The sequence below is a fragment of the Ammospiza caudacuta genome, chromosome 20 (assembly GCF_027887145.1).
Source record: "Ammospiza caudacuta isolate bAmmCau1 chromosome 20, bAmmCau1.pri, whole genome shotgun sequence".
Taxonomy (NCBI): domain Eukaryota; kingdom Metazoa; phylum Chordata; class Aves; order Passeriformes; family Passerellidae; genus Ammospiza; species Ammospiza caudacuta.
In genome coordinates, this window is record NC_080612.1 from 7297881 (window position 1) to 7321473 (window position 23593).

At 51.0% G+C, this 23593-nt stretch overlaps 2 protein-coding genes across 2 annotated transcripts; both read left to right on the forward strand.

The window, feature by feature from the left end:
• Positions 1-18221: 18221 nt before the first annotated feature.
• LOC131566622 (C-C motif chemokine 4-like) lies at positions 18222-19521 on the forward strand. Its single transcript, XM_058817965.1, has 3 exons — positions 18222-18312; positions 18878-18992; positions 19124-19521. Exons 1-3 carry the CDS (start codon positions 18240-18242, stop codon positions 19227-19229), a joined length of 294 nt encoding a protein of 97 aa, XP_058673948.1. The 5' UTR covers positions 18222-18239; the 3' UTR covers positions 19230-19521.
• Positions 19522-20623: 1102 nt separating this feature from the next.
• LOC131566643 (C-C motif chemokine 13-like) lies at positions 20624-22364 on the forward strand. Its single transcript, XM_058817986.1, has 3 exons — positions 20624-20741; positions 21339-21456; positions 22152-22364. Exons 1-3 carry the CDS (start codon positions 20672-20674, stop codon positions 22249-22251), a joined length of 288 nt encoding a protein of 95 aa, XP_058673969.1. The 5' UTR covers positions 20624-20671; the 3' UTR covers positions 22252-22364.
• Positions 22365-23593: the final 1229 nt, after the last annotated feature.

Below are 23593 nucleotides of genomic sequence, written 5' to 3' on the forward strand. Positions count from 1 at the left end.
GGAGTTATCCCCAAAAACCCACTGAGGGGTGTCCAGGCAGGATTGGGTTTGACCAAATTCCCAAACGGTGATTCCTAAATGGTGAAAAACTTCCGGATGGATTTTCCAAGGAGTTATCCCAAAAAAGCCATGGAGGGATGTCCAGGCATGATTGGGTTTGGACAAATACCCAAATGGCAATTCCCAAATGGTTATTCCCAAATGGCGATTCCCAAATGGTTATTCCCAAATGCTGATTCCCAAATGGCGATTCCCAAATGGTTATTCCCAAATGGCGATTCCCAAATGGCGATTCCCAAATCCCCCCGGGGCCAGCAGCTCCATCCCACTCACCCCACGGGCCCCACTCCCCAAAACCCTACAATCACCCCATTTATTGTCACCGAGCAGGGTGGGACGGGCTGCAGGCGCTTCCCACGTGGATAAATCCCAATCCCACGGAGGATTCGGTGCCAGCTTGGGCAGGGAGCACCGCCGGCCTCTCCATCCCGGCAATAATCCCCGGCCGGCGTTTCACCTGCCCTAATCCCACTAATCGCTGGGATAACAGGGCGCTAATCACCCTAATCCCTGTGGGAGCCGCGCTGGAGGTGTCGCTGCTGCCAGGGGACCTCCGGGGGTGGCACCGGGAGGGAGACAGACACGTCCCCTTTCCCTGGGGAAACTGAGGCACGGTCTCACTCTCTCCAGCTCTGCTGTTTGCAAGGCTTTGCTGGGATGAATCCATGGAGAGCAAGGAGAGATCCTGGTGTGCAAACCACTCCTCTGGATGCATGAAAATACATCCCAAAACCTATTTTTGGGAGGTTTTACCAAAAAAAAAAGCCAAGAGCCAGCGCTGAGCTTTGCACCTGGAGTTGTTCTTTTTTCACTCCCAGGACCCTCCAAAGGAGATAAATCCCTCATAAACCAGAAAGAATTAATCCAAACCAGCCCTGGGGATGTGTCAGGTGAGTGAAAACCTCACTCCAAGCCTCTGTTTTTCCCATTATTTTCCAATAATGCACGCAGAGAAATTCCTTGGTAGTGGCAGGAGCATCCCAGCCCTGCCCCAGAGCTGAATCCTGAGTGGCTGATCCTAAAACATGATTAAAAATACATCCCAATTCCCTCCCTTCCAGAAATCCATCTGATAATGGCAGAAATAGAGGAATCCCGTAATTGCCATAAATTCATTTTATGTGATTATTTCTAAGGAGATGGAGGGGGGAGAAAAAAAAGCCTTTTATTGGAATTAATTGTCCAGCTGGATTAATGATTTATTCCGTGGATCCATGGCTCTGTCACTGGTCCCAGAGGCCACCCCAAGGTTCTCCATCCTCCCAGAAAAAAATGGGTGGAAAAAGCAAAAAAAAAGGGCTGAAATACTTCAATACTTCACTCCTGAGCACATCCCAGCAAATTGGTCTGACTTTTGGGTGCCCCAAAGAGTGCAAAGACACATTAGGTATTGAATGCAATATTTATAATATTAAAATGAATATTTTAATAGCCCCATAAAAGGAGCGGAAGGAAGAGGCAAAGCAGTGGCGCCAAAGCCGCTCCTTCCTGCGAGATAAAAATGTTTCATTTCACTTTTACTGCTCGGCTCCATCCCTGCCTCGGCTTTTATATTCTATTAAAATATTAATTTCGGGGTAGAACGGAGGGATTTAATATTTCAGCTGATTTTAAAAGTCAATATTATCAATTATTATCAATATTGGGGGTTGGGGAGGGGGTCTCGGAGGAGAACATCTCAATAGACCAGCAGTGACATTATTTCCCTTTTCCTTCCAAAAATTTGTTTATCCCATGGGGAAATTTCTCCATTTCTGCTTTTACCTCTATTTTGAGAGGGAAAAAACACCAAGGATGGGTTCCCCAATGTTTCAATCACTGTTTTGTGTGCATCCAGAACTCCCTGATGGAAACAGAGCATCCCAACATCCTCCAAACCCAGGGAATTGATGAGCACTCCCTTCCTCCAGCACCAGGGAATCAAAGCACCTAATTACAGCAGCTCGTTAGGAGGGTTGGTTATCTTGGCAGCCACAGAGGCCAACAAGAGAGTTTCTTCCCTTGGCTTGCTGTTTGTTTTGGGTTTAAAATTAAAGAAATATTAAAACATAGAGGTTTGGAGTTGGTTTTAAGCACTGGGTGAGCTCAAAAGCAGCTCCTCTGAAATCAGGGCTGGGAATTTGGGGTTGGGAGCAGTGGGGTGAGGACCAGAACATAATTTTATCCTCATTTTGGAAGGGCTGAGGGGATTTATGGCATGGTGAGGACCAGCACCTCATTTTATCCTCATTTTGGAGGGACTGAGGGGGGATTTGTAGCACAGTGAGGACCAGCCACCATTTTGTTTGGATCAGTTTGCTCCATCCCACAGCCTGATTTGGTTTTTTAGGGTGCCTTGGGAACAATTTGCTCCAGCCCAAATCCTGATTCATTTTTTGGGGTGCCTTGGCAACAATTTACTCCATCCCACAGCCTGATTTGGTTTTTGATTTTGGTTTTTTTGGTTTTTTGATTTGGGGTGCCTTGGGATCAATTTGCTCCATCCCACAGCCTGATTGGTTTTTTGGGGTGCCTTGAGATCACTTTGCTCTGTCCCACAGCCTGATTTGGTTTTTGGGCTGCCTTGGGATCAGTTTGCTCCATGCCAGAGCCTGATTTGTTTTTTGATTTTGGTTTTTTGATTCGGGGTGCCTTGGGATCAATTTGCTCCATCCCACAGCCTGATTTGTTTTTGGGGTGCCTTGAGATGAGTTTGCTCCATCCCACAGCCTGATTTGGTTTTTTGGGGGTACCCTGGGACCAGTTTGATCCTGGCCATGGGTTGGTGGCAGCTCAGGCGTCCCACCACCCCCATAAGTGTCACCTGTGTCCCCAGCCAGGCACTCTGCTGCACCCCAACCCCCCCCAAACACCTCCAAAACTCCAAAAACCTCAAACCCACTCAAGCACCTCCAAACCCCCCAACCCTCCAAACCCCAAACCCCCCAAGTACCTCCAAAACCCCCCAAGCACCTCCAAAAACCCCAAACCCTCCCAAATACCTCCAAAACTCCAAACCCACCCAAGCACCTCCAAAACCCCCAAATGCCCCCAAGCACCTCCAAAACCCCCCAAATGCCCCCAAGCACCCCAAAAACCCCAAGCACCCCCAAGCACCTCCAAAACCCCAAATGCCCCCAAACACCTCCAAATCCCCAAACCCACCCAAGTACCTCCAAACCCCCAAACTCCTCCAAACACCTCCAAAACCCCCAAACCCCCCAAGCACCCCCAAAACTCCAAACCCCCACCCAAGCATCCCCAAGCCCACCCAAACACCTCCAAAACCCCAAACCACCCAAGCACCTCCAAAACCCCAAACCCCCTCAAGCACCCCCAAACACCTCCAAAACCCCAAACCTCCCCAAGCACCCCCAAACCCACCCAAACACATCCAAAACCCCAAACCCCAACACCACCAGCAGGGACGGTTTCCCCTTCTCCTTCTATGCCTCCCTCGGGGGATTTTAACCCTGACCCTTCCCAGGGGAATCTCCCCGAGCAAGGAGGGACCAAACCCATCCCAAATCCCCAAATCCTGCCCAGGCCGGAGCTCCCGGTGCCCTCCAGGCTCGGGGAAGCGGAGCCAGCCTGGCTCTGATCCCGGAGCTCCCTCCCGGCTGCCGCGTCCAGCGGGATAACGATGGAGCAGCTGCAGAACCAGCTGGGTCAGCCTAGTGGGCATCCCATAATGGCCAGGGGGATGCGGGATCCCAGCTGGAACAGGAACAGGATCCAGGAAAATCCGTCCCCGGCTGCCATTAGCAATCCCAGCTGGGATTGGGGCCGGTCCCATCCCGCCTGGACCCCCCTGGAAAGAGCATTTAGGAACATGAATTTTTCAGGAGCTCGTTTAGCATCTTCCCAGCTGGTTCTGGGCTAACAGGATTAACCCCTTGGGGTGGGGATGGAGGGGGCACATCCCCTGTGTGAGTGAGGCCGCTGGGATTTAGGGGGTGGAAAAAGCAGAATTAGGAGCAGGGATGGGTTTGGCTTCTTGATTTCCTCTCCAGGACCAGGGAATGGCAGCAGGAATTGGGTATTACCCAAAATATCCCTGAAACAAGCAGGGAAAACCCCTCAGGAGGGGCAAAATCTGCCGGGAAATCCGTGCAGAGGGATTTGCAAACGCGGACCCGACGGGAAGGAGCCACCGGCAGGACTGGGAGGCGTCGGGGAAAATTGCATTTGAAGCACAACCAGTGCTGGAGTCTGGAATAATTATAGCAGCAGGGTCAAAAGAGCCTCCTGCAACATCATTTTGGTGGGGTTTTTTTGTTTGTTTGTTTTTGGGGTTTTTTTGGTTTTTTTTCCCGCTCAATAGGCAGCAGCTGTTTAAAATAAAATTTAAAAAGCCCCCAAAAATCCACACAAGGGAAGGGTGGAGAACAGCCAGGAGAGAGGGAGGATTCTCCAGTGGGATAATGGCTGGGCTGTCTTTGGGGAAAGAATCAGCATTTTCTGGCCAGCTCTGCTGTTGAAGGTTTCTAGCAATGATTTCTCTCCGAGGTTTTTCAGCAAAACTCCCCTGCCCTCAGTGGTGTCTGGCCAAAAATGATTCAGGGTTTGGCTACAGGTGGGCACAGCTCAATTAAAGCCCCCAGGGCCTCTGGGGAGCGTCTGATCGATCCTTTCCATCGACCTGATAATGGGGCTGGCTGTGGGGAGGGGTTTGCTGATGTTTCCAACCCTTTCAGACCCTCTGGGAGCAGAGGGAGCAGCTGCTGGGTTATGCCATCCTTCCTCAGCCTCATCTTCCTCCCATGGAGCTGGGAGTGCAGAGTCCCCATATCTGCATTCTGGGGTTAGGATTTGTAAAATCCAACAGCCTTGGAGGGCTCTGCAAAAGGACTGAGGTGCTGTCCTGGGTGTCCTTTGTCACCTGCCTTCACTCAAAAAAAATTTTGAAGCCAAACACCCTGGGATTTTTGACCAAAATCCCTCAAATTCAAAGCCAAACCCCCTGGAATGGCCGAACCATCAAATTCCAGAGCATCTGCCCAGTGGGGGATGGCAGAGAAGAGCCTGGATCCACACAGGGAGCAATTCCTGGCAGGAATATTGAATTTCATAACTGGTGGATTGGAGTTTTACCAGCAGCTTTTGATAGCAAGAGATTTTGGTAATATCCCAGCTTTATTGCTGGGAAAAATGAGAGTATTCCAAGTGGCTTTTAGGGTCCTTAAAAACATTTTTTTAGTCACTTCTCCCTTCTCCCATCACTGCTGCTTCATCCAGGAATGCTGCAGGATCTGGGAAAGGGATGGGAAGGTGCAGAATCCCAGTAAAACCAGTGGGCAGGTGGATGGGATGCACTGGTGAGGATTTGTGGGCACAGGTTTGGGATGGGATGGATTAGGATGGGCTCATCCCACCAGGGCAGCTGCTGCAAGGGATTATCCTGAGAAAAATCCCTGAATTCCCTTTCCTCAGGACAGAATTCCTGGTTCTGTGCCTGAAGGGGGACATGTGTTCCTCTTTTTGGGAATAAAATATGGGAAATTCCTGAGGGATCCTCAGCCTCTCCTCATCCTGGTGATGGAGGGAGGAGCAGGAGGATGGAGAGTGGGGAAATGGCCAAAATGCTGGGGAAAAGGGTTGGAAAATCCAGGAGAGGGGTGTGGAAATTGAGGAGTGAGGGGTGGCAGCTCCTCCATGACTGCAGCTGAATTCTGGCCCTGGCTTTGGGCAAAGACACGAAAGAAAATCCCCCTCTGGGACTGCGGGCTGGGATGCTCTGGATCACCCAGATGGGGTTATTTTCCTGCTTTTTGGCCAAAGCTGCTGGATTTGACCTTGAACCAGTGTCTGGTTCCCTCCTGCCAGGTTTCCAGCAAAATGAAATCAGGAGCTGGGCGAGAGCTGCTCCTGGCTGGCACCCCAAACACCCCAAATGACCTCAGGGTGCCTGCCAGCCTTCAGTGGGGTTTGCAGGTGAATTTTGGGGGCTCCCAGCAGCAGTGAAAGGGGAGGGGAAGCAAACAGCCCCTGCCAGCCCCAAATCTCCCAATTAACGCTCCTAATTCCCCGTTTGCAGCCCAATCATGGTGCTGATGGAATCAAGGATGCCTCTGGAGGCTCCCTGCCCCACGGGCCGAGCCTGACTCCACCGCGGCGGTGTCACTCGGGGGATATTGAATTATTTCCCTGCCTTTTTCTGGGAATTGCCAGTTAAGGCTCTCAGGCAGGGCTCACTCCCAGCTCCTAATCTCATTCACCTGCCATTTACCCCAGGAGCAGAGCACGAGGCAGCCCTGCCTTCCCAGCACGCACAGATATGGGGGAGCACGTTGCTGATTAGGGGGAATAATCAATGTTTATCAATGGGACGGCATTGCTTAGCAGAGGGAATAATCAATGTTTACCAGGGGTGCTGCAAATTGAAGAGCAGGGCAATTCCAGGTGTGTGGAGTTGGGGTGCAGCAAAGGGGAAAATGGGTCCTGGCACTCCAAAATTCCTCAAGAAAGGAAATGGAAAAGCAGAAATTGGGGTTTGTTGTGCATGTGGATTAATCATATTAATAAAAAAATCAAAATTAATAAAAAATCATATTAATATAAAATAATAAAAATTAACAAAAGATAATTACCGAGTTATTTTAATTTAAAATGATATTATAAATAGAATAGGAAAAATATATTATATTATATTATATTATATTATATTATATTATATTATATTATATTATATTTCTTAATTTTAAAAATTATTTTAATTAAAAAATTAAACTACTTCCCTAAGCACCCAAAACTCCAGCCTGGCACCTAGGAGTCTCCAGGGAGTGCTCTGCCAGTCCCCAGGATTTCTGGGCCCTAAAACCAGATTTGAGGACACCAAAACCATCAAACTTGGCCCAGTTGTTCATGAAATAAAGAAAGAGGAAATCTGACAAGTTTGGATTTCACACTGGCAGAGGGAGAGATTTTGTCCTGAAATCCCTTCTCCACTTCCAAGTTGCCTTCAGGGATGCTGGAAATGCCCTGAAATCCAAGCAGCCCCCCTCACATCCCTTCCTTTCAGCCCTCAAAGTTATCATTTAATTAAATACAACCCAAAATGCTTTGATTGGGGCCCAAGACTGATATGCCTCTTTTTTCAAACCTATTAAAAAATTAAAAACCCCAAAAGCCATGGGGGTGGAAGTTCCCATCAGTTTCAGGCAGAACAGGGACAAAGCAGCACCAGGAATGGATGTGGTGCCACAGAGGCAGATGGAGGAGAGCTCTGGATGACAAATCCTCTTTACCCCACCTATATTTTGCTAAATTTTGATTATTTTTCGACCATAAAGTTTTTAAAACCCTGTTTTTTAACGCCTTCCCAGAGGGCTGCATCTCCCTGCCAAAAATAGGGAGGCTGCTGACACCCACTCCCCGACTCCTCCCGTCCTCAGCTCCACTTTTTTTTTGTGCTATTGATATGATTTTTTTTCTGTCTCCTGGCTCATTTCAAGCCTGAGCTCCCCAGACTCCGGCTGACATCTGTTAATATCCTGAAACCCAAGCCCCAAGGCTCTGAAACCACGACTGCTGCTATTTCCAGGCCACGCTGGGATCAGGAGGGGTTTTCCCCACCCTGGGCTCGCCGGCAGCCCCAGGCCATCCAGGACATCAACCCGCTGAGTTTTCCACTGGATTTGCTCTCCAGGGACAGCACAGGCTCCAGAGAAGGCAGAGAAGCTGCTGGGAGAGGGTGAAACCAAAATCGTCCCCAGTAGTGGGGACAGAGGTGAGAGAAATGGCGGATTTGTCTTTACAAACAAGCTGTGGGTCTGCTGGGAGATAAAACCAGCACTGAGAGATAAACAATGGGAATAATTCCACTGATTGATGAATGGAAAAAGATATTTGCTTTTACAAATAAACCTTAGGTTTGCTGACAAATGAAATTGGACATCGAAAAAGGAAAGAAACAATGGGGAGGAAAAACCCCTAAATTCAGTAAAAATTAAAAATTAAAAGGGAGGGTTATACATTAGAAAGAAATCTTTGGTATCAGGTGTTCTTGGAAGTTTGAACCTCTCAAGTACCTCAGGCAATGGGGAAAGAAAGAAGGGAAATGTGGCTGGGAAATTGGGATAAAAAGGAGGCTGCATCCTCCAAAAATTGGAGAGATCCCAGGGGAATGCCCCATGGCCTCTCCCTTTATTCAAATAAAGTAAAAGACTCCTCTGTCTCCTTTTTGGACATAAACCTCTGGTGTTTGTGGATTAATTTTCCTATCAGAGGGGACCAGCAGACCCCAGGAAAGACAAAGCACATCCCAGCATGCCCAGCCACCTTCCGGCCTCACCTCCTCATCCTGCTAACTCCAATGAAAGAAAACTCCATCTGAGGAGAAGAGAAAAACAATAATTTAATTTTTTTTTTATTTTTTTTTTCAGTGCATATTGAGTGTGCCGTGCTCTCCGCCCGAGCCCAGCCTCTGTTTTACTGTACTAATGACTTTTTACACTCCAGGTAAAATCAGAACAAGACGAGGAGGCTTTTCGAAAGCTCGTTCTGACAAATTCCTCACTGTAATTACTGGAGCAGAAAGAACTCATCAGCAGAACACGCCGTTGCTCGGGGCGCTAAAAGTCTCGAGTGGTGGTGAATGGCCCAGATCTGGGAGCGGGGCAGGGCTCAGCAGGTCCTGCACGCTCAGCCCCGCTCCCCTCCCGACCCAGGAGAGATTTTATACCCCAGTGATCCCGAGAAATGCCCAACTGCCTGGGGCACGGCGGGGAATGGGCTGGGTTGGGTGGCTAAAGGAGATTTGGGGATGGCTGGATTCACTGCGAAGGGTGAGGGTCCCCCCCAGGATCATCCCCACTGCTCAGCCAGATCTGTGTGCTGTGGTAGGGGGGAAAAAAATAAATCCATTTCCATCAAAATCAAAATGAAATCCATGGAAAGCAAGAGGGGGAAATAAAGACCAGCCTGGGCTGGTGGCAAAGCAGCTGGTGCAGGGGTTTCAGCAGCCAGCTGAACATCCCTTGGAGTATCCTTTGGAACGTCCCTTGGAATACCCCTTGGAATATCCCTTGCAACATCCTTGGACTATCCATTGGAATATTCCTTGGATATCCCTCGGAATATTCCTTGGGACAACCTTGGAACATCTCTTGGAATATCCTTTGGAACATCCCTTGGGATATCCCTTGGAATATCCTTGGAATATCCATTGGAATATTCCTTGGAACATCCTTGGAATATCCCTCAGAATATCCCTTGGAACATCCCTTGGGACATCCCTTGGAACATCTCTTGGCATATCCCTTGGAACATCCCTTGGAATATCCCTTGGTATATCCTTTGGAATATCCAGTGGAACATCCCTTGGGACATCCCTTGGAACATCTCTTGGCATATCCCTTGGAACATCCCTTGGAATATCCCTTGGTATATCCTTTGGAATATCCAGTGGAACATCCCTTGGGACATCCCTTGGAACATCTCTTGGCATATCCCTTGGAACATCCCTTGGAATATCCCTTGGTATATCCTTTGGAATATCCAGTGGAACATCCCTTGGGACATCCCTTGGAACATCCTTGGAATACCCCTTGGGATATCCCTTGGGATATCCCTTGGAGCATCCTTGAAATATCCCATGGAATATCCATTGGAACATCCCTTGGAACATCCTTTGGAATATCCCTTGGAATATTCCTTGGAACATCCCTGGAAGAAGAAAGAGTCAGTGCTCTGAGGAGATGCCCACACGAAACACCAAGGCGTGAAACTTTTCTGATAAGGAGACAACGGTGTGGAACCCCTGCAATAAGATGACAACATCATCCCTCATGTCCCGGCCACAGCACAGGGAAAACCCATCCCAGCTTGGCTCTCACTGCCCTCTCCAGTCCCCTCCAGCCAAGGCAGCTCCCAAAGAGGGAAATCCCATAAAAAATGGGCTCTAAATCCAGGCTGAGCAGGTGAGAGATGAGAGATGGGAACCCCTCCAGCTCTCAGACACAGCCATGGGGACAGGCAGGCACCTCCCTGTCCCCATGGCTGTGGCCAAGAGCTGGAGGGGTCCCTAGGCACCGGGGCAAGAGGGGGATTTGAAGCCCAAAAAGGGACAAATGTGGACCTGGATGGATCCAGAGCAGGATGGATCCAGAGCAGGGTGAACCCAGGATGAACCTGGATAGATTCAGAGCATGGAGGGATCCATGATGGACCTGGATGGGTCCAGAGCAGGATGGATCCATGATGGACCTGGTAGGAACCAGAGTGGGTGGATTCATGGACCTGGATAGATTAATGATGGACCTGGACAGATCCAGAGCATGGATGGACTCAGGATGGACCTGGATGGATCCAGAGCAGAATGAATCCATGGACCTGGATGGATCCAGAGCATGGATGGACCCAGGATGGACCTGGATGGATCCAGAGCAGAATGAATCCATGGACCTGGATGGATCCAGAGCATGGATGTATCCATGATGGATCCAGAGCAAGAGGAGAAGTCACCTCCAGCTCACCCCCACCGAGGCCAGCCTCACAGAGCATCCCGAACTGAGCACTCCCAGCAGCACCACGATCCCACAAAGCTTTCCCTTCCCCCTGGAAAAGCTGGAGCTTGGATCCTGACCCAGCCTCTGCACTCTCCAGCTGTGTTTGCTGCCCTCAGCAGCCAATCCATTGATGGGCAGTGATGCTTTTTTGGATCCTGACTCTCCAAAAAGACTTTTAGCTCTTTCCTTGGCTGGCTGGTTTGGCTTTACAACACCCAGGTCAAGAGTTCTCTCTGAGTGAGGCTTGGAAAACAAAACCTTTCCTTTTTGGAGGGGCTTCCTCCCTTCCTTTGGGGTCCCTGCACCCCGATTTTGGCACTGAGTGTGACCCCAAGAGCCCCCCAACACCCTGAGAGCGGGGCTGGAGCAAACAGGGAGAATGGATCCCTCTGCTCTTAATCTCCCTCTATCTGCTCATTAAATATTGATGGTAGTTAAATATTCATAGAACATTTGGCTCGGAGTTTTTATCTGTCTTCAGGCAGACGTGGGGTCTTTGATGTGTTATTTTCCTGGTCACACAAGGTCCCAGAAGCCTCCAGACTTGTCAACACTCTTTTGAGGGAGTTTTTCCCCCCCTTTTTGCCACGTGTTGCTGGGAGAGGGTTGGGGCTCTTTCATCCCCAGCTTCTTTTCCCTTTTTATCCTCTTTCCTCCTGGATCTCTCCCCAGATGATTCCCGTGGTTCTGGAGGTGTCTGGGTGCCTCCAAAGGGGAGGTTGAGCATCACCCGCTGTTCTAAGAGCCTCTCCACCAGCAGGGAGAGGTTCTGGTGGGTCCCCACGGGTACATCCGGACCCTGGGGTGCTGCACCCCAATTTAGGGACCCCAGTGAGCACCGTGACCCGGCCAGGCCGTGCGGAGAACAGCACCGAGAGCCGTTCATGGGGCAGCACTGACATCTTGTGCCAGACGCCGGGAAAACAACATCCAGGGATGGCTGGGATGGATGCAGGAGCTCCTGCACGGCTGCTGCTGCTGCGCCCCAAACCCTGCCCGTGCCCAGCCGGGGCTGGCACCGCACCCAGATCAGGGCTGGGCTGCTGCCATGAACGCCCTGAGGGGCCAAAAATGGCAGAGGGACACAGGGCTCACCCAGCCCTGCACAGCTGGTGCTTATCCCCTTCATCATCTCCTCCATCATCCCCAGCCTCATCCCCAGCTTCATCCCCATCTTCATCCCCATCTATCTTCATCCCCATCATTCCCATCTTCATCTCCATCTTCCTCTTCATCTTCATCCTCTTCATCATCCCCATCTTCATCTCCATCATCATCCCCAGCTTCATCCCCTTCATCATCTCCGTCTTCACCCCTGTCTTCATCCCCATCTTCATCCCGACCTTCATCCTTTTCATCCTCTTCATCCCCATCATCATCCCCATCTTCTTCTCCATCTTCATCCCCTTCATCCCTACCTTCATCCCCATCATCATCCCCATCATCATCCCCATCTTCTTCTCCATCTTCATCTCCTTCCTCCCCATCTTCATCCCTGTCTTCATCCCTTTCATCATCCCCATCATTATCCCCACCTTCACCCTCATTTTCATCCCCATCATCCCCTTCACCGTCCCCATCATCATCCCCATCATCATCCCCTTCATCACCCCCATCTTCATCCCCATCATCATCCCCTTCATCACCCCCATCTTCACCCCCATCTTCATCCCTTTCATCATCTTCATGCCCATCTTCATCCCTTTCATCATCCCCATCATTATCCCCATCTTCACCCTCATTTTCATCCCCATCACCCCCATCTTCATCCCCTACATCATCCCCTTCACCATCACCATCATCCTCAGCTTCATCCCCATCTTCATCCCCTTCATCATCTCCATCTTCATCCCCATCCTCGCCCCCACCATCTCCCTCATCCCCTCTGAGCTGTCCCATTCCAACCCTTCCCACCTGGATTTCTCCCTGCAGCAAACTCCTGGGGACATCAGGAAGGTCCTTCCCCACTCCCAGCCCAGGAAAATATTTCTGGGAGGATTTTGGGGGAATTTCCAGCCCGGGGGAAGGGGAGTCCCCACCGGGGCTCCACCCACCCCACCCCACCTGCTCGGAGCGATGCCAGGGGAAGATTCTCGAGGAAAACACCCCGGGGTGGGCCTGGAGGAAATGAATTCATCTCCCTTGGGGTGTCTTTTCCTCCCTGGTCAGGCGGTGGCAGAAAATACGTGTGAAAAAGGTCACCGAGGCCACAAAGGCAGATCGGAGCTGCTGATAGCTGGGAAAGCACCGCGGGGAGCCGGGGCCAGCTCGGGTGGGCTGAAACAGAATTCCCCAGACCCTGGGGATGCTGATCCCCCTGACCCATCACCTGCATCCCATGGGCACTGCCCAGCCCTGGGGCTGGAGCCTGGAGGAAACCCAGACAGCTCCAGTGTGGATTGTTTGGATTAGTTTTGATCCCAGCATCTGGGTGAAGAGGATTTTATGAGCATCTTCCTTGCTGGTTTTTGGGATTTATCCTTCTTTTTCTTGTTTTGTGCTTTTCGGGTTGCTGGAAAATCATGAGGAGAGTGGAAACTGCAGGAATGGGGGCGCAGGTCAAGAATAGGGGTGCAGATCAGGAATGGGGATGCAGATCAGGAATGGAGCTGCAGATCAGGAGTGGAGATGCAGATCAGGAATTGGGGTGCAAACCAGGAATGGGGGTGTAGATCAGGAATAGGGGTGCAGATCAGGAATTGGGGTGCAGATCAGGAAAGGGGCTGCAGATCAGGAGTCAGAGGAGGCTTTGGGTTTATCTGAGCTCTGAACTCGGGGTTTTCAAAGGCCAGGGTTGCTCAGCCCGAGCAGCCCAGCCCTGATGGCAATCTCAGGCAGAGGAGTTGGGTGTGAAATCAGCGTTGGAGGAGCCGGGGCCGCCCCTGCGGGGGCAGCCAGGATGCCGGGGCCAAAGGACACGGGAAATGAGTCAGCGAGCACCCGGAGATGTGCGGGGAACGGGGAGAGTTCAGCTCGGGACAGCCGAGAGAGGGTGGAATGGCCAGGGACAAGGGGACAGCCACCAAACCTCTGTGCTGTGCCCAGGGACAAGGGGACAGCCACCAAACCCCTGCCCTGTGCCCAGGGACAAGGGGACAGCCACCAAACCCCCTTCTCTGTGCCCGGGGAAAATGGAACAACCACAAAACCCCCATTCTGTGCCCAGGGACAAGGGGACAGCCACAAAACCCATGCCCTGTGCCCAGGGACAGTGGAATAACCCCAAAACCCCTTCCCTGTGCCCAGGGACAACAGGACAGACACCAAACCCCCATCCAGTGCACAGGGACAAGGGGACAACCACAAAACCCCCATTTTGTGCCCAGGAATGAGGGGACAACCCCAAACCCTCCGTCCTGTGCCCAGGGATAAGGGGGCAAATATCAAATCCCTTCCCTGTGCCCAGGGACAATGGAACAATCAAAAAAACCCTTGTGCTGTGCCCAGGGACAAGGGGACAACCCCAGAAACCCCTTCCATGTGCCCAGGGACAAGGGAGCAACCACAAAATCCCTGCCCCATGCTCAGGGACAAGGGGATAGCCACAAAATCCCTTCCCTGTGCCCAGGGACAAGGGAGCAACCACAAAACACCTTCCCTCAGAAGACTGGGACAGCAATTGTCATCCCAAATGGGAATTTTTCACCTCTCTGAGGTCCCCACCACTGTTCTGGGCTCAAACCCTTTCCTTTTGGGTCTGCTCTCCCTCTAGGCCAGCAGGATGTGGGGACACGGCTCGAAAATCAAGAGAGGAGCCCAAACCCCCAGAGATTGACACCAAAGCCACACAATGCCATGTTTTTCACTGTGTTTCCACTTCCCACAGGTGGGAACATCACTCCCAACCTTTCCTTGATCCTGAATTAGGTAGGCCAGGGTGACATGGGCTGGTCCAAGCCTGGAGCAGCTTCTTCCAGCAACACCTGTGGCATGCTCAGCATTCCTCCCATAGGACTGACATCTAAAATTGGATTTAGCTGTGATTTTCCTGGTGAAATCTCCCCTGGAAAAGGATGGCAGCACTCATTCCATCTCAATCCCATAGGAGGAAGGAGTCTCAGGGCAGTTGGGTGCCAGGCAATGCCTTGGACAAAAACAAAATACCCCAAAACATCTCCACTTTCTGCTGTCTGGGAGCAGAATCCAGCTGGGCTCTGCAGGGATGTGGGTGGTGTGAAAAATGCATGTATTTTATTATTGGCTTTTCATAAATATTAAAATTAATATTATATGTGTTGTTTTAGAAAGTAATGCTGTATTAATTATCTTAAGCACTGTGTTAAATATAGTTTTAGGTTATAAAAATTGTTAAAATAGAAACGATGCTATGTAGGATGCTTTTTTTAAAGAAAGGATTCCCAGCGAGATATCAACTACAGGACACCTACATCTTTCAGAGAAAGTGAATTTATTGCTCTCTTATCAGAAGAAAGGAACTTCTTCCCACCTCAAAGGCGCTGTTAGGATTCGGAGGAAGTAGTTCACAATGACAGACAGAATCCTGTATTTGAATGGAATTTTATGAAGTGTATGAATATGCAACAAGCTATTGCTTTTAAGGGTTAATCCTTTGTTAACGTGGGTCCTTTTTCAGGTTCGTGCTCTATTTGTTGTCTCATATTTGTCCTAATTCAAATTGTCGAAATTATTATTACTCTAATTGTATTACTATTTTTATAACCATTTTATTACTATTAAACTTTTAAAATTTTAAAAACAAATGACTGGCGTTTTTAACAAGTGGACAAAGGGGACACCCATTTTCGGGGACATTTTTTTGGTGGCAGAAACCATCTCTGCAGCAGCTGGGGAAGTCCTGCGTGGCTGGGGCCGGACAAGGACTTTTAAAAAAGGAAATAGCACCAACGGGGTGTGAATTCAGTGGTTACCTCAGCGTCAGATGGAAAAGCTGACCTGACCACGCTTGAAAAGGGAGAAGAAGAAACCAAAAAGAGGGAGAAGAAGAAATCAAACAAATCCTTGTTAGAAACAGCCCTGACCTGACAAAGCAGCTCTGATCCCTTTGGCTGCCCCAGCTGCAGCAGCTGCCCCGGGGGCTATTGATCAGCTGAGAGGGAAATAAAGCATCGATAAAGCATCAGGGTGGAAAAGCAGCTCTGCCCCGGGGGTGGCAGCATTCCTGGGCTGTCCCGGGTTGTCCCAGGCTGTCCAGGGCTCTCCCTTTGTGTCCCAGTCTCACACCCAGAGCTAGGAGTGCAAGCACAGAGCCCCCAAGAAACAATATTGTTTTGTTTTTTCTTCAATTTTTTCCTAAGCCTTCTGATATTTATATTTCTGTAACGAACTTTTTTACACACTGTACGTAAACAGCTTATTGTTATGTATTCTTTTATGGAGGAAGAAAAATTTAATAATAATTTTATATAAATTTTAATAATATTAAAATTTGATAATTATTTTAATAAGCTGTTAATTTGTTTAGTGTCATTGGAGAGGTAGCACTGTCATCTCCTAATCTACTGTCACTTTTGGAAATCTGTAAATATTAAAGCTAGAAATTAAACTTTCTTTTTTACTTTAGAGAGCTGGATGTCTGTGTTGTTTTATTTCGTGTCCTATAGCAACAGAAATAGGGGAATAAAGGGAGAAAAAAGATGTTTTTCAGCCCAGTTAATTTGTGGGATCAGAGGACTTTCGGGACCACCCCAGAGCAGAGATTCTGCCCATGTCCCTGCTCTTCTCTGTATCAAACACTGATGAGCTGGGAATGTCATTCCCGGCCTTCTTTGCCTGCTGCATTCGGAATTTTACCTTGGAATAATCAAAAGGGGTTTTCCCAGGCCGATAAACCCTGTCTGTTCCCCTTCCTTTTGTTTTCCAGGGAACATTTTCTACCCTTAGAGGGCCGTGTTTGCCCCAGCTGCAGCAGGAGCTCTGCGGTGCATGGGGGCAGGAAAAGGGATGAGGGAAAAGATGGATCCAGACAGGGAAAAGCGAGCCAAGGGCTGGGCCAGGGCCGAGCCAGAGACGTCCCTGCTCCCCCAGGAGGGATGAATTGGGGATTTGGGGGATGACAAAAGGTGCTCAGCTCTGCCAGACAAACACAAACCCCAATTATCTGCTCCCACCACCCTTGGGGCGTCCCCTGGCACCTCACCGTCATCCCAAAAAAACTGAGGCTGGTTTCTGGGAAGTGGCTTTGGAGAAGAGCGAATTCCCATTCCTATCACAGACATCTTTTATTGAAAATCCTTTCCTTAGGATTTTTCCTCCTGAGAAGCTGAGAGGCCTCAGGGACAAAATGTAAACATTGATTATCTGCTGCTGTGGAATGCAACAGGTGCATCTGGGATTGGTCTCATGTGGTTGTTTCTAATTAATGGCCAATCACAGTCAGCTTGCTCAGACTCTCTGTCCTGGACAGAAGCCTTTGTTATTCATTCCTTCTTTTTCTATTCTTAGCCAGCCTTCTGATGAAATCCTTTCTTCTATTCTTTTAGTATAGTTTTAATATAATATATATCATAAAATAATAAATCAGCCTTCTGAAACATGGAGTCAGATCCTCATCTCCTCCCTCATCCTAAGACCCCTGTGAACACTGTCACACATTCCCATTCCAGGAGCAGCACCCCAAGGCCAGGACAGAGTCTCAAGCTGCATGAAGGGAAATACAGGTTGGATATTAGGAAGAAGTTAATTACAGAAAGAGTGATAAAGTTCTGGAATGTTCTGCCTAGGGAGGTGGTGGAGTCCCCATACCTGGGTGTGTTTAACAAAGCCTGGATGTGGCACTGGGTGCCAGGGTTTGGCTGAGGTGTTGGGGCTGAGTTTAACTCAATCTCTAAGGTCTCTTCCAGCCTGGAGGATCTGTGATTCTGGGCAGGGCTGTGTCCCCATCACCCCAGGATCCCTCAGCGTTCCCAGCACAATCTCCTCCTCTCCCGCTGCTCCCCTTCCTGCACCAGCTGCAGGCAGCTGGGAAGCGCCCTGGGATCTGCAGGGCTGGGGGGGAGAAGGGGCTTTTCTGACAGCTGCAGCCAGGCCAAATCCACCAGGGATTCCCTCTCTGGCCTCTCTTTCCCAGCCCAGCACGGCCAAGAACATGAGCTGCTGCTTTGGCACCGAGAGCGGGGAAGCGCAGCCACCTGCCCATCCTTCCCCTGGGCCCCAAACACCCCCAAAAATGCAGAGAGGGGTTTGTGTGCCTGATGCAACCAGGCAGAAGCTGTTTCTCTATGATTTGTGGTTTCTCTATGGCTGTTTATTTTGTGGTGGAGGAGTAAAGGAGTTTTTGGCTGGTGGTCCCAAGGGCCATGATACAAAACTGCAGGGCGGGGAGAGGACAGGGACAATGGGAGACCCTGCCTGTCCCTTGACCCATCCAAAGGACATCCCCAAACCCTCTCACCTCCCCTCCACGAGGTTTGGACACAGCCTGCCCAGGGGCTCAGGGTGCAGAGCCAAGCTTTGGGAACAGCCTGTCTGTCAGCCCCAGCGCTGGGGGCTGGAGCTCAGGAAAAATCCCAAGCACATCAGTGCCAGAAGCACGGCCTGGGAGCACATTCTTCCTTTCCCAGGGCTGGGGAGGGGATGAGGGGATGAAGTATCACTTTCCCTCTGTGCTTTGGGACGTGGCAGGGGCCAGGCCCTCCCCCATGGATCCCCCATAAAAGCAGCCGGGGCAGGCTGGCCCCAGCACAGGCGGCTCAGCCACTGCCACAGCCCGGCATGGGGACAGCGTCCAGGGTGCTCTGTGCCCTCCTCATCCTCTGCACGCTGTGCTGGCACAGCCTGGCTCAGAGTGAGCATTGCCCCCAGACCAGGGGCTGGGGATGGGGACAGAACCCAGGGATGGGGATGGAGACAGAACCCAGGGATGGGGACAGGGATAGAACCCAGGGATGGGGACAGAACCCTGGGATGGGGATAGGGACAGAACCCAGGGATGGGAGGAACAGGGACAGAACCCAGGGTGGGGACAGAACCCTGGGATGGGGATAGGGACAGAACCCAGGGATGGAGAGGGGGACAGAACCCAGGGATGGGAAACTGGGGACAGAATCCTGGGCTGTGGGATGGGGACAGAACTCAGGGACAGGGACAGAACTCAGGGCTGGGAAATGGGGACAGAACCCAGGGATAGGAGGAACAGGGACAGAACCCTGGGATGGGAGGAACAGGGACAGAACCCGGGGACAGAACCCAGGGATGGAGCACAGGGACAGAACCGAGGGCTGTGGGGTCGGGTTTGCTTCATGCACAGAGCACATGGGGATCCCCCCAAAGTGCTGCCACTGCCATGGCAGGAGGGCTGAGGAGGGGCTGGGGGTCTCCAGGCTGAGCCAGGCTTGTGCTGTCCCCCCCAGGAGCCCCAGCCATGCCAGACAAGTGCTGCTTCAACTTCCAGACCAGGAGGATCAAGAGGGACAACGTGGTGGCCTGCTACCCCACCAGCCCCGAGTGCCCGCACCAGGCTGTGATGTGAGTACCCCAAACCCACCCCTGCCTCCTGCCACACCCCTGCCCTGCTCTGCTGGGTCCATCCTGACCCCCTGAGCCCCTCAGGAGCTCAGGGTTGGGGTCCCCCACTGACCCCAGCCCCTCTGCCCCAGCTTCAGGGTGAGGAACGGGAAGGAGATCTGCACGCAGGCCAGCAGGCCATGGGTCAAGAGGTACCAGCAGAGCTTCCAAGTCAGCTCCTTCTCCATCCCCAGCTAGGGGGGTGGCTGGGGACAGCCCTGTGGGGGACACCACGCCGGCAGAGGGGACACTTCTGCACGGAGCAGCTCACAAGGGACATCCTCCCCACCACCATGACCCTCACCACAGGAGGAAGCCTTTTCCAGCCTTTTCCAGCCTTTTCCAGCCTTTTCCAGCCCACCAGGTTGGAGAGTCCAGACCCTCTGTGGTCCATGGAGAGGCTGCAGCAGGCTGGGGGTGAATGGGGAGCAGCTCCTCAGTTGTTTTTTGTCGACTCTGACCAGAATTAAACGCGATTCCCACGTGCAAACATCTGTGTGTGTGAGTCTCTGGGGCCTGGGCAGGTCCTGCTGCCGCCTTTCCTGCCCAGGTGTTGGGACCAGCAAGGAGCCAGGAGCAGCTGGAGCCTCAGCCAGGTCTCTGTGAGGGTGTCCAGGGGGGAATGGGGCCAAACCAAACCCAGGAGGGCTCTGGGGAAGAACCAGAGGGACAACATGGCTCGAGGAGGAGGCCTCCTGTGCTACTCAGCCACCATCCCAATTAACAGCCCAAATTCACTTAGAGGGGGATCTCAGGCAGCCCAAAACGCCAGGAATGCCACCAGAAAATGTGATGGGTGCTGTGACAGTGGCAGAGCCAGCCAGGAATGGGTGATGGATGTGACGGTGTTCACAGGGGTCTGAGGATGAGGGAGGAGATGAGGATTTGACTCCATGTTTCAGAAGGCTTGATTGATTATTTTATGATATATATTATATTAAAACTATACTAAAAGAATAGAAGAAAGGATTCCATCAGAAGGCTAGCGAAGAATAGAAAAAGAAGGAATGATAACAAAGGCTTGTGGCTCGGACTCTCTGTCCAAGGTAGTTCACTGTGAGTGGCCATTAATTAGAAACAACCACATGAGACCAATCACAGATGCACCTGTTGCATTCCACAGCAGCAGATAATCAATGTTTACATTTTGTCCCTGAGGCCTCCAGCTTCTCAGGAGGAAAAATCCTAAGGAAAGGATTTTTCATAAAAGATGTCTGTGACAGATGGAGAAACAAACCTGGCCACCACCCCAGAGCAAGCCGAGGCCCCAGAGCCAATGGCAAGGAGTGGTTTTTGCACAGGAACTCACAAGTGTGAGCATCATCCTGTGCTCTTTGCTGGTGGCCACAACCCAACCCAAAATAGACTCCCAGCCCAGCATCACCAGCCTCTCCCACACCTCTCAGCAGCCTTGGGGTGTCACGGTGGCCAAAGTGGCTGCCAGGAGGAATTTCCCCTCCCCACTCGCCCCTCATGGAGAGATCCAAGCGGTTCTTTCCACGGGGACGGTCCAGAGCTGTCATGGAAAGCCTGGCAGGGGTTGGTATAAATCACCCAGGGCTGCAGGCAGGAGGGCAGGCATCTCCTGGTGGGCTGAGCAGAACCAGAGCTGCTGGTGCTGACAGAACCTCGGGGTGGACATGAGGATCTCCTTGGCCCTGCTCATCCTGCTGCTGGCAGCTGCCTGGACTGGAAGCCACGGGATGTCCTGTAAGTTGCAGCAGGGAGATTTTCCCTTCTGAGACTTTCCTCTGATGGGATTTGGGGCTGGGAAAGGGGAGGAGAGCTCAGCTCCTGATGGGGTTGTGGGGCTGTGGGGCTGTGGGGCATCACCAGCTGCCTGAGCATGGGGCTGGCCTGGATTTGCTCAAAATCCAGGTAAAAATGGAGTAAAAATGGGGTAAAAATGGGGTTAAAATAGGGTAAAAATGGTGTTGGTTTAGCGCCAAAGTCCCAGCTGAGGAACTCTACGGGCAGGGTGCTCACACCCTGGGGCAGAGCATCACCCCTGGGGCTGTAAGATGCTGCAGCTGCCTGAGCATGGGGGTGGCCTGGATTTGTTCAAAATCCAGGTTAAAATGGAGTAAAAATGGGGTAAAAATGGGGTAAAAATGGAGTAAAAATGGGGTTGGTTCAGGCCCAGAGTGCCAGCTGGGGAGCTCTAAGAGCAGGGTGCTCACACCCTGGGGCAGAGCATGACCCCTGAGGCTGCAAGATGCTCCCTTTGTGGGATGAGGGAGCAGGAGCAGAGCCCACAGCCCTCATGCCAGGATGGGGAGAGCACTGAACCCTCCCTCCTGCTCTCAGTCCGCAGCCTCAGAGCCAAGTGCTGCTCCAAGGAAATGTTCTACCACCGGAAAATCCAAGAGTCCAGGATCCTGGGCTACCTGGAAACACCTTCCACCTGCACCCACAGGGCTGTCTTGTGAGTAACCCCAGCTCCCAGCCAGCCTTCCTCCCCTCCAGCCCATCCTCACCTCACTCACCCTCCTTCCCCACCAATCCCCATTGCTGGGCACTCCCCAAAATGAGTCCCTTGTGTGACGGTGGTCACAGGGGATGAGGGGAGGGACGTGGATCTGACTCTATATTTCAGAAGGCTTGATTTATTATTTTATTATATATATTACATGATAACTACACTAAAAGAATAGAAGGAAAGGTTCCATCTCAGAAGGCTAAGCTAAGAATAGAAAGGAATGAGAAACAAAGGTTTGTGGCTCCGACAGAGAGAGAGAGCCAGCTCTGCCGTGAGTGGTCACTAATTCCAAACATCTACACGAGACCAATCACAGATCCACCTGTTGCATTCCACAGCAGCAGAAAACCACTGTTTACACTTTGTCCCTGAGGCCTCTCAGCTTCTCAGAAGGGAAAAAAAACTTAAGAAAGTGTTTTCATAAAAACATGTCTGTGACACCCTTGCACAAGGTGCTGCGGGTGGGACTGTCCTTACCTGGCTCTTCACACTCACCTCCCTCCCTGCTTGACCCAAACAGCCCCAAATGGCCCCATTTGTGCTGCCAGCAGGCCAAGAGTCAGCCCTGGCAGGGAAAAGGGGGACAGGATGCTGCAGGAACCCCCAGACTGACTCCCAGGATATTCTTTTTCCTCCCCAAGTGTGAAGCTGCTGAAAGGGATGGTCTGTGTGGACCCAGACAAGAAATGGTTCCAGGAGTACCTGAGGAAGCAGAAGAATCCAAACAGCACCTCCACGTGAAGCTGCCTTCCCCAAACCTCTATTTAATTGTACCCCATAGTTCTCTGTGTGTGTGTTTTTGTGTCATTAATTTACAGAGCTGGCTCTGTCCCCTTCCCCTGCACTCAATAAACCTTCTTGTAAATAAACCTGCAGGGCGTGAGATGTCAATGCTGGGCAGAAAATGGATCATATCCAGGGTCAACCTTGCCAGGAATAGTCCAGGAAACCCAAAGGGTCCAGCTCCCCTAGCCTTGCCCAGCTGTGGGGTTTAAGGATGCCCATGGGATGGGGATAAATGGGAGAAAAATTCCCTTTGGGTTGTTTGAGGGTGTTTAGGGATTGGCTCAGTCCCTGGGGAGCAGCACTGGAGACAGCCCCAGCTGGGTGTCACTGCCCTCCCCAGCTTGTCAGCCAAACAGGGCACCCGTCCCAGCCATGGGCAGGCAGTTTCTGCAGAAAAACACTGCATTGTTCACTTTCCTGTTCGTTTGTGAGTCACTTGAGTCATCTTTTTGATGAGCTAGGACATGCCTCACTCTTAAAGACACCTTTACACACATTGCCAGATTTGTTGCCATTTATCTGCCCCCATTTAGGGCATTTTTTGTATAAATCAGTCACCAATTTTTACAAATCAATGTCCAATTTTGTACAATCGATGACCATTTTACAATTAATCTGCCACAATGCCCACAGGACTACATCACCTGGAATTGGACTGGAATTAGAAGGAATAGGACTAGGACTGTGTAACTGCAATTCTCAATTTTTGCAGCAAAAATGAGAGTTAACCAGACTTTTCAGTCTTTGGTGTTGGGAATCCCAGGATCCAGCAGAATATGTGGGATATGTGAAGGACAGGGCAGGAATTGGTTCTCTAAACCATAGAAGCATTAAAGAAAAGACCTTTAAGGTCAAGTCCAAGCACTAACCCAGCACCAAACCACATCCCCAGGGGTGACACATCTTTGGAACACCCCCATGGGTGGGGATCCCACCCACCCAAATGCCACATTCACCCCGAGAAGGTGACTCAGAGCTGGAGCCCACACAGAGGTGCCAGATGATGAAGAACTGAACCCCTTGGAGATGAAAGATTGCCAAGGGTGGGGCTGAGGGCACCAGCTCAGTGTCCCTGTGCCTCTGGTGCTGCTGGGTGGCAGCAGGGTGGCAGGCATGGTGCCTCAGGTTTAGCTTTTATATTCTTTATATTTTTCAGATTCTGTGCTGCTTTAGTGTGTATTTCTGAAATTCATATCATGGGATGGTGAGCTCTGTGCCCAGAGCAGGGAGACAAAACAATTCCTTCTGTAGCTGGGGACCAAGCACAAATGATCCAAATCTCAGGCCCAAGAGCATA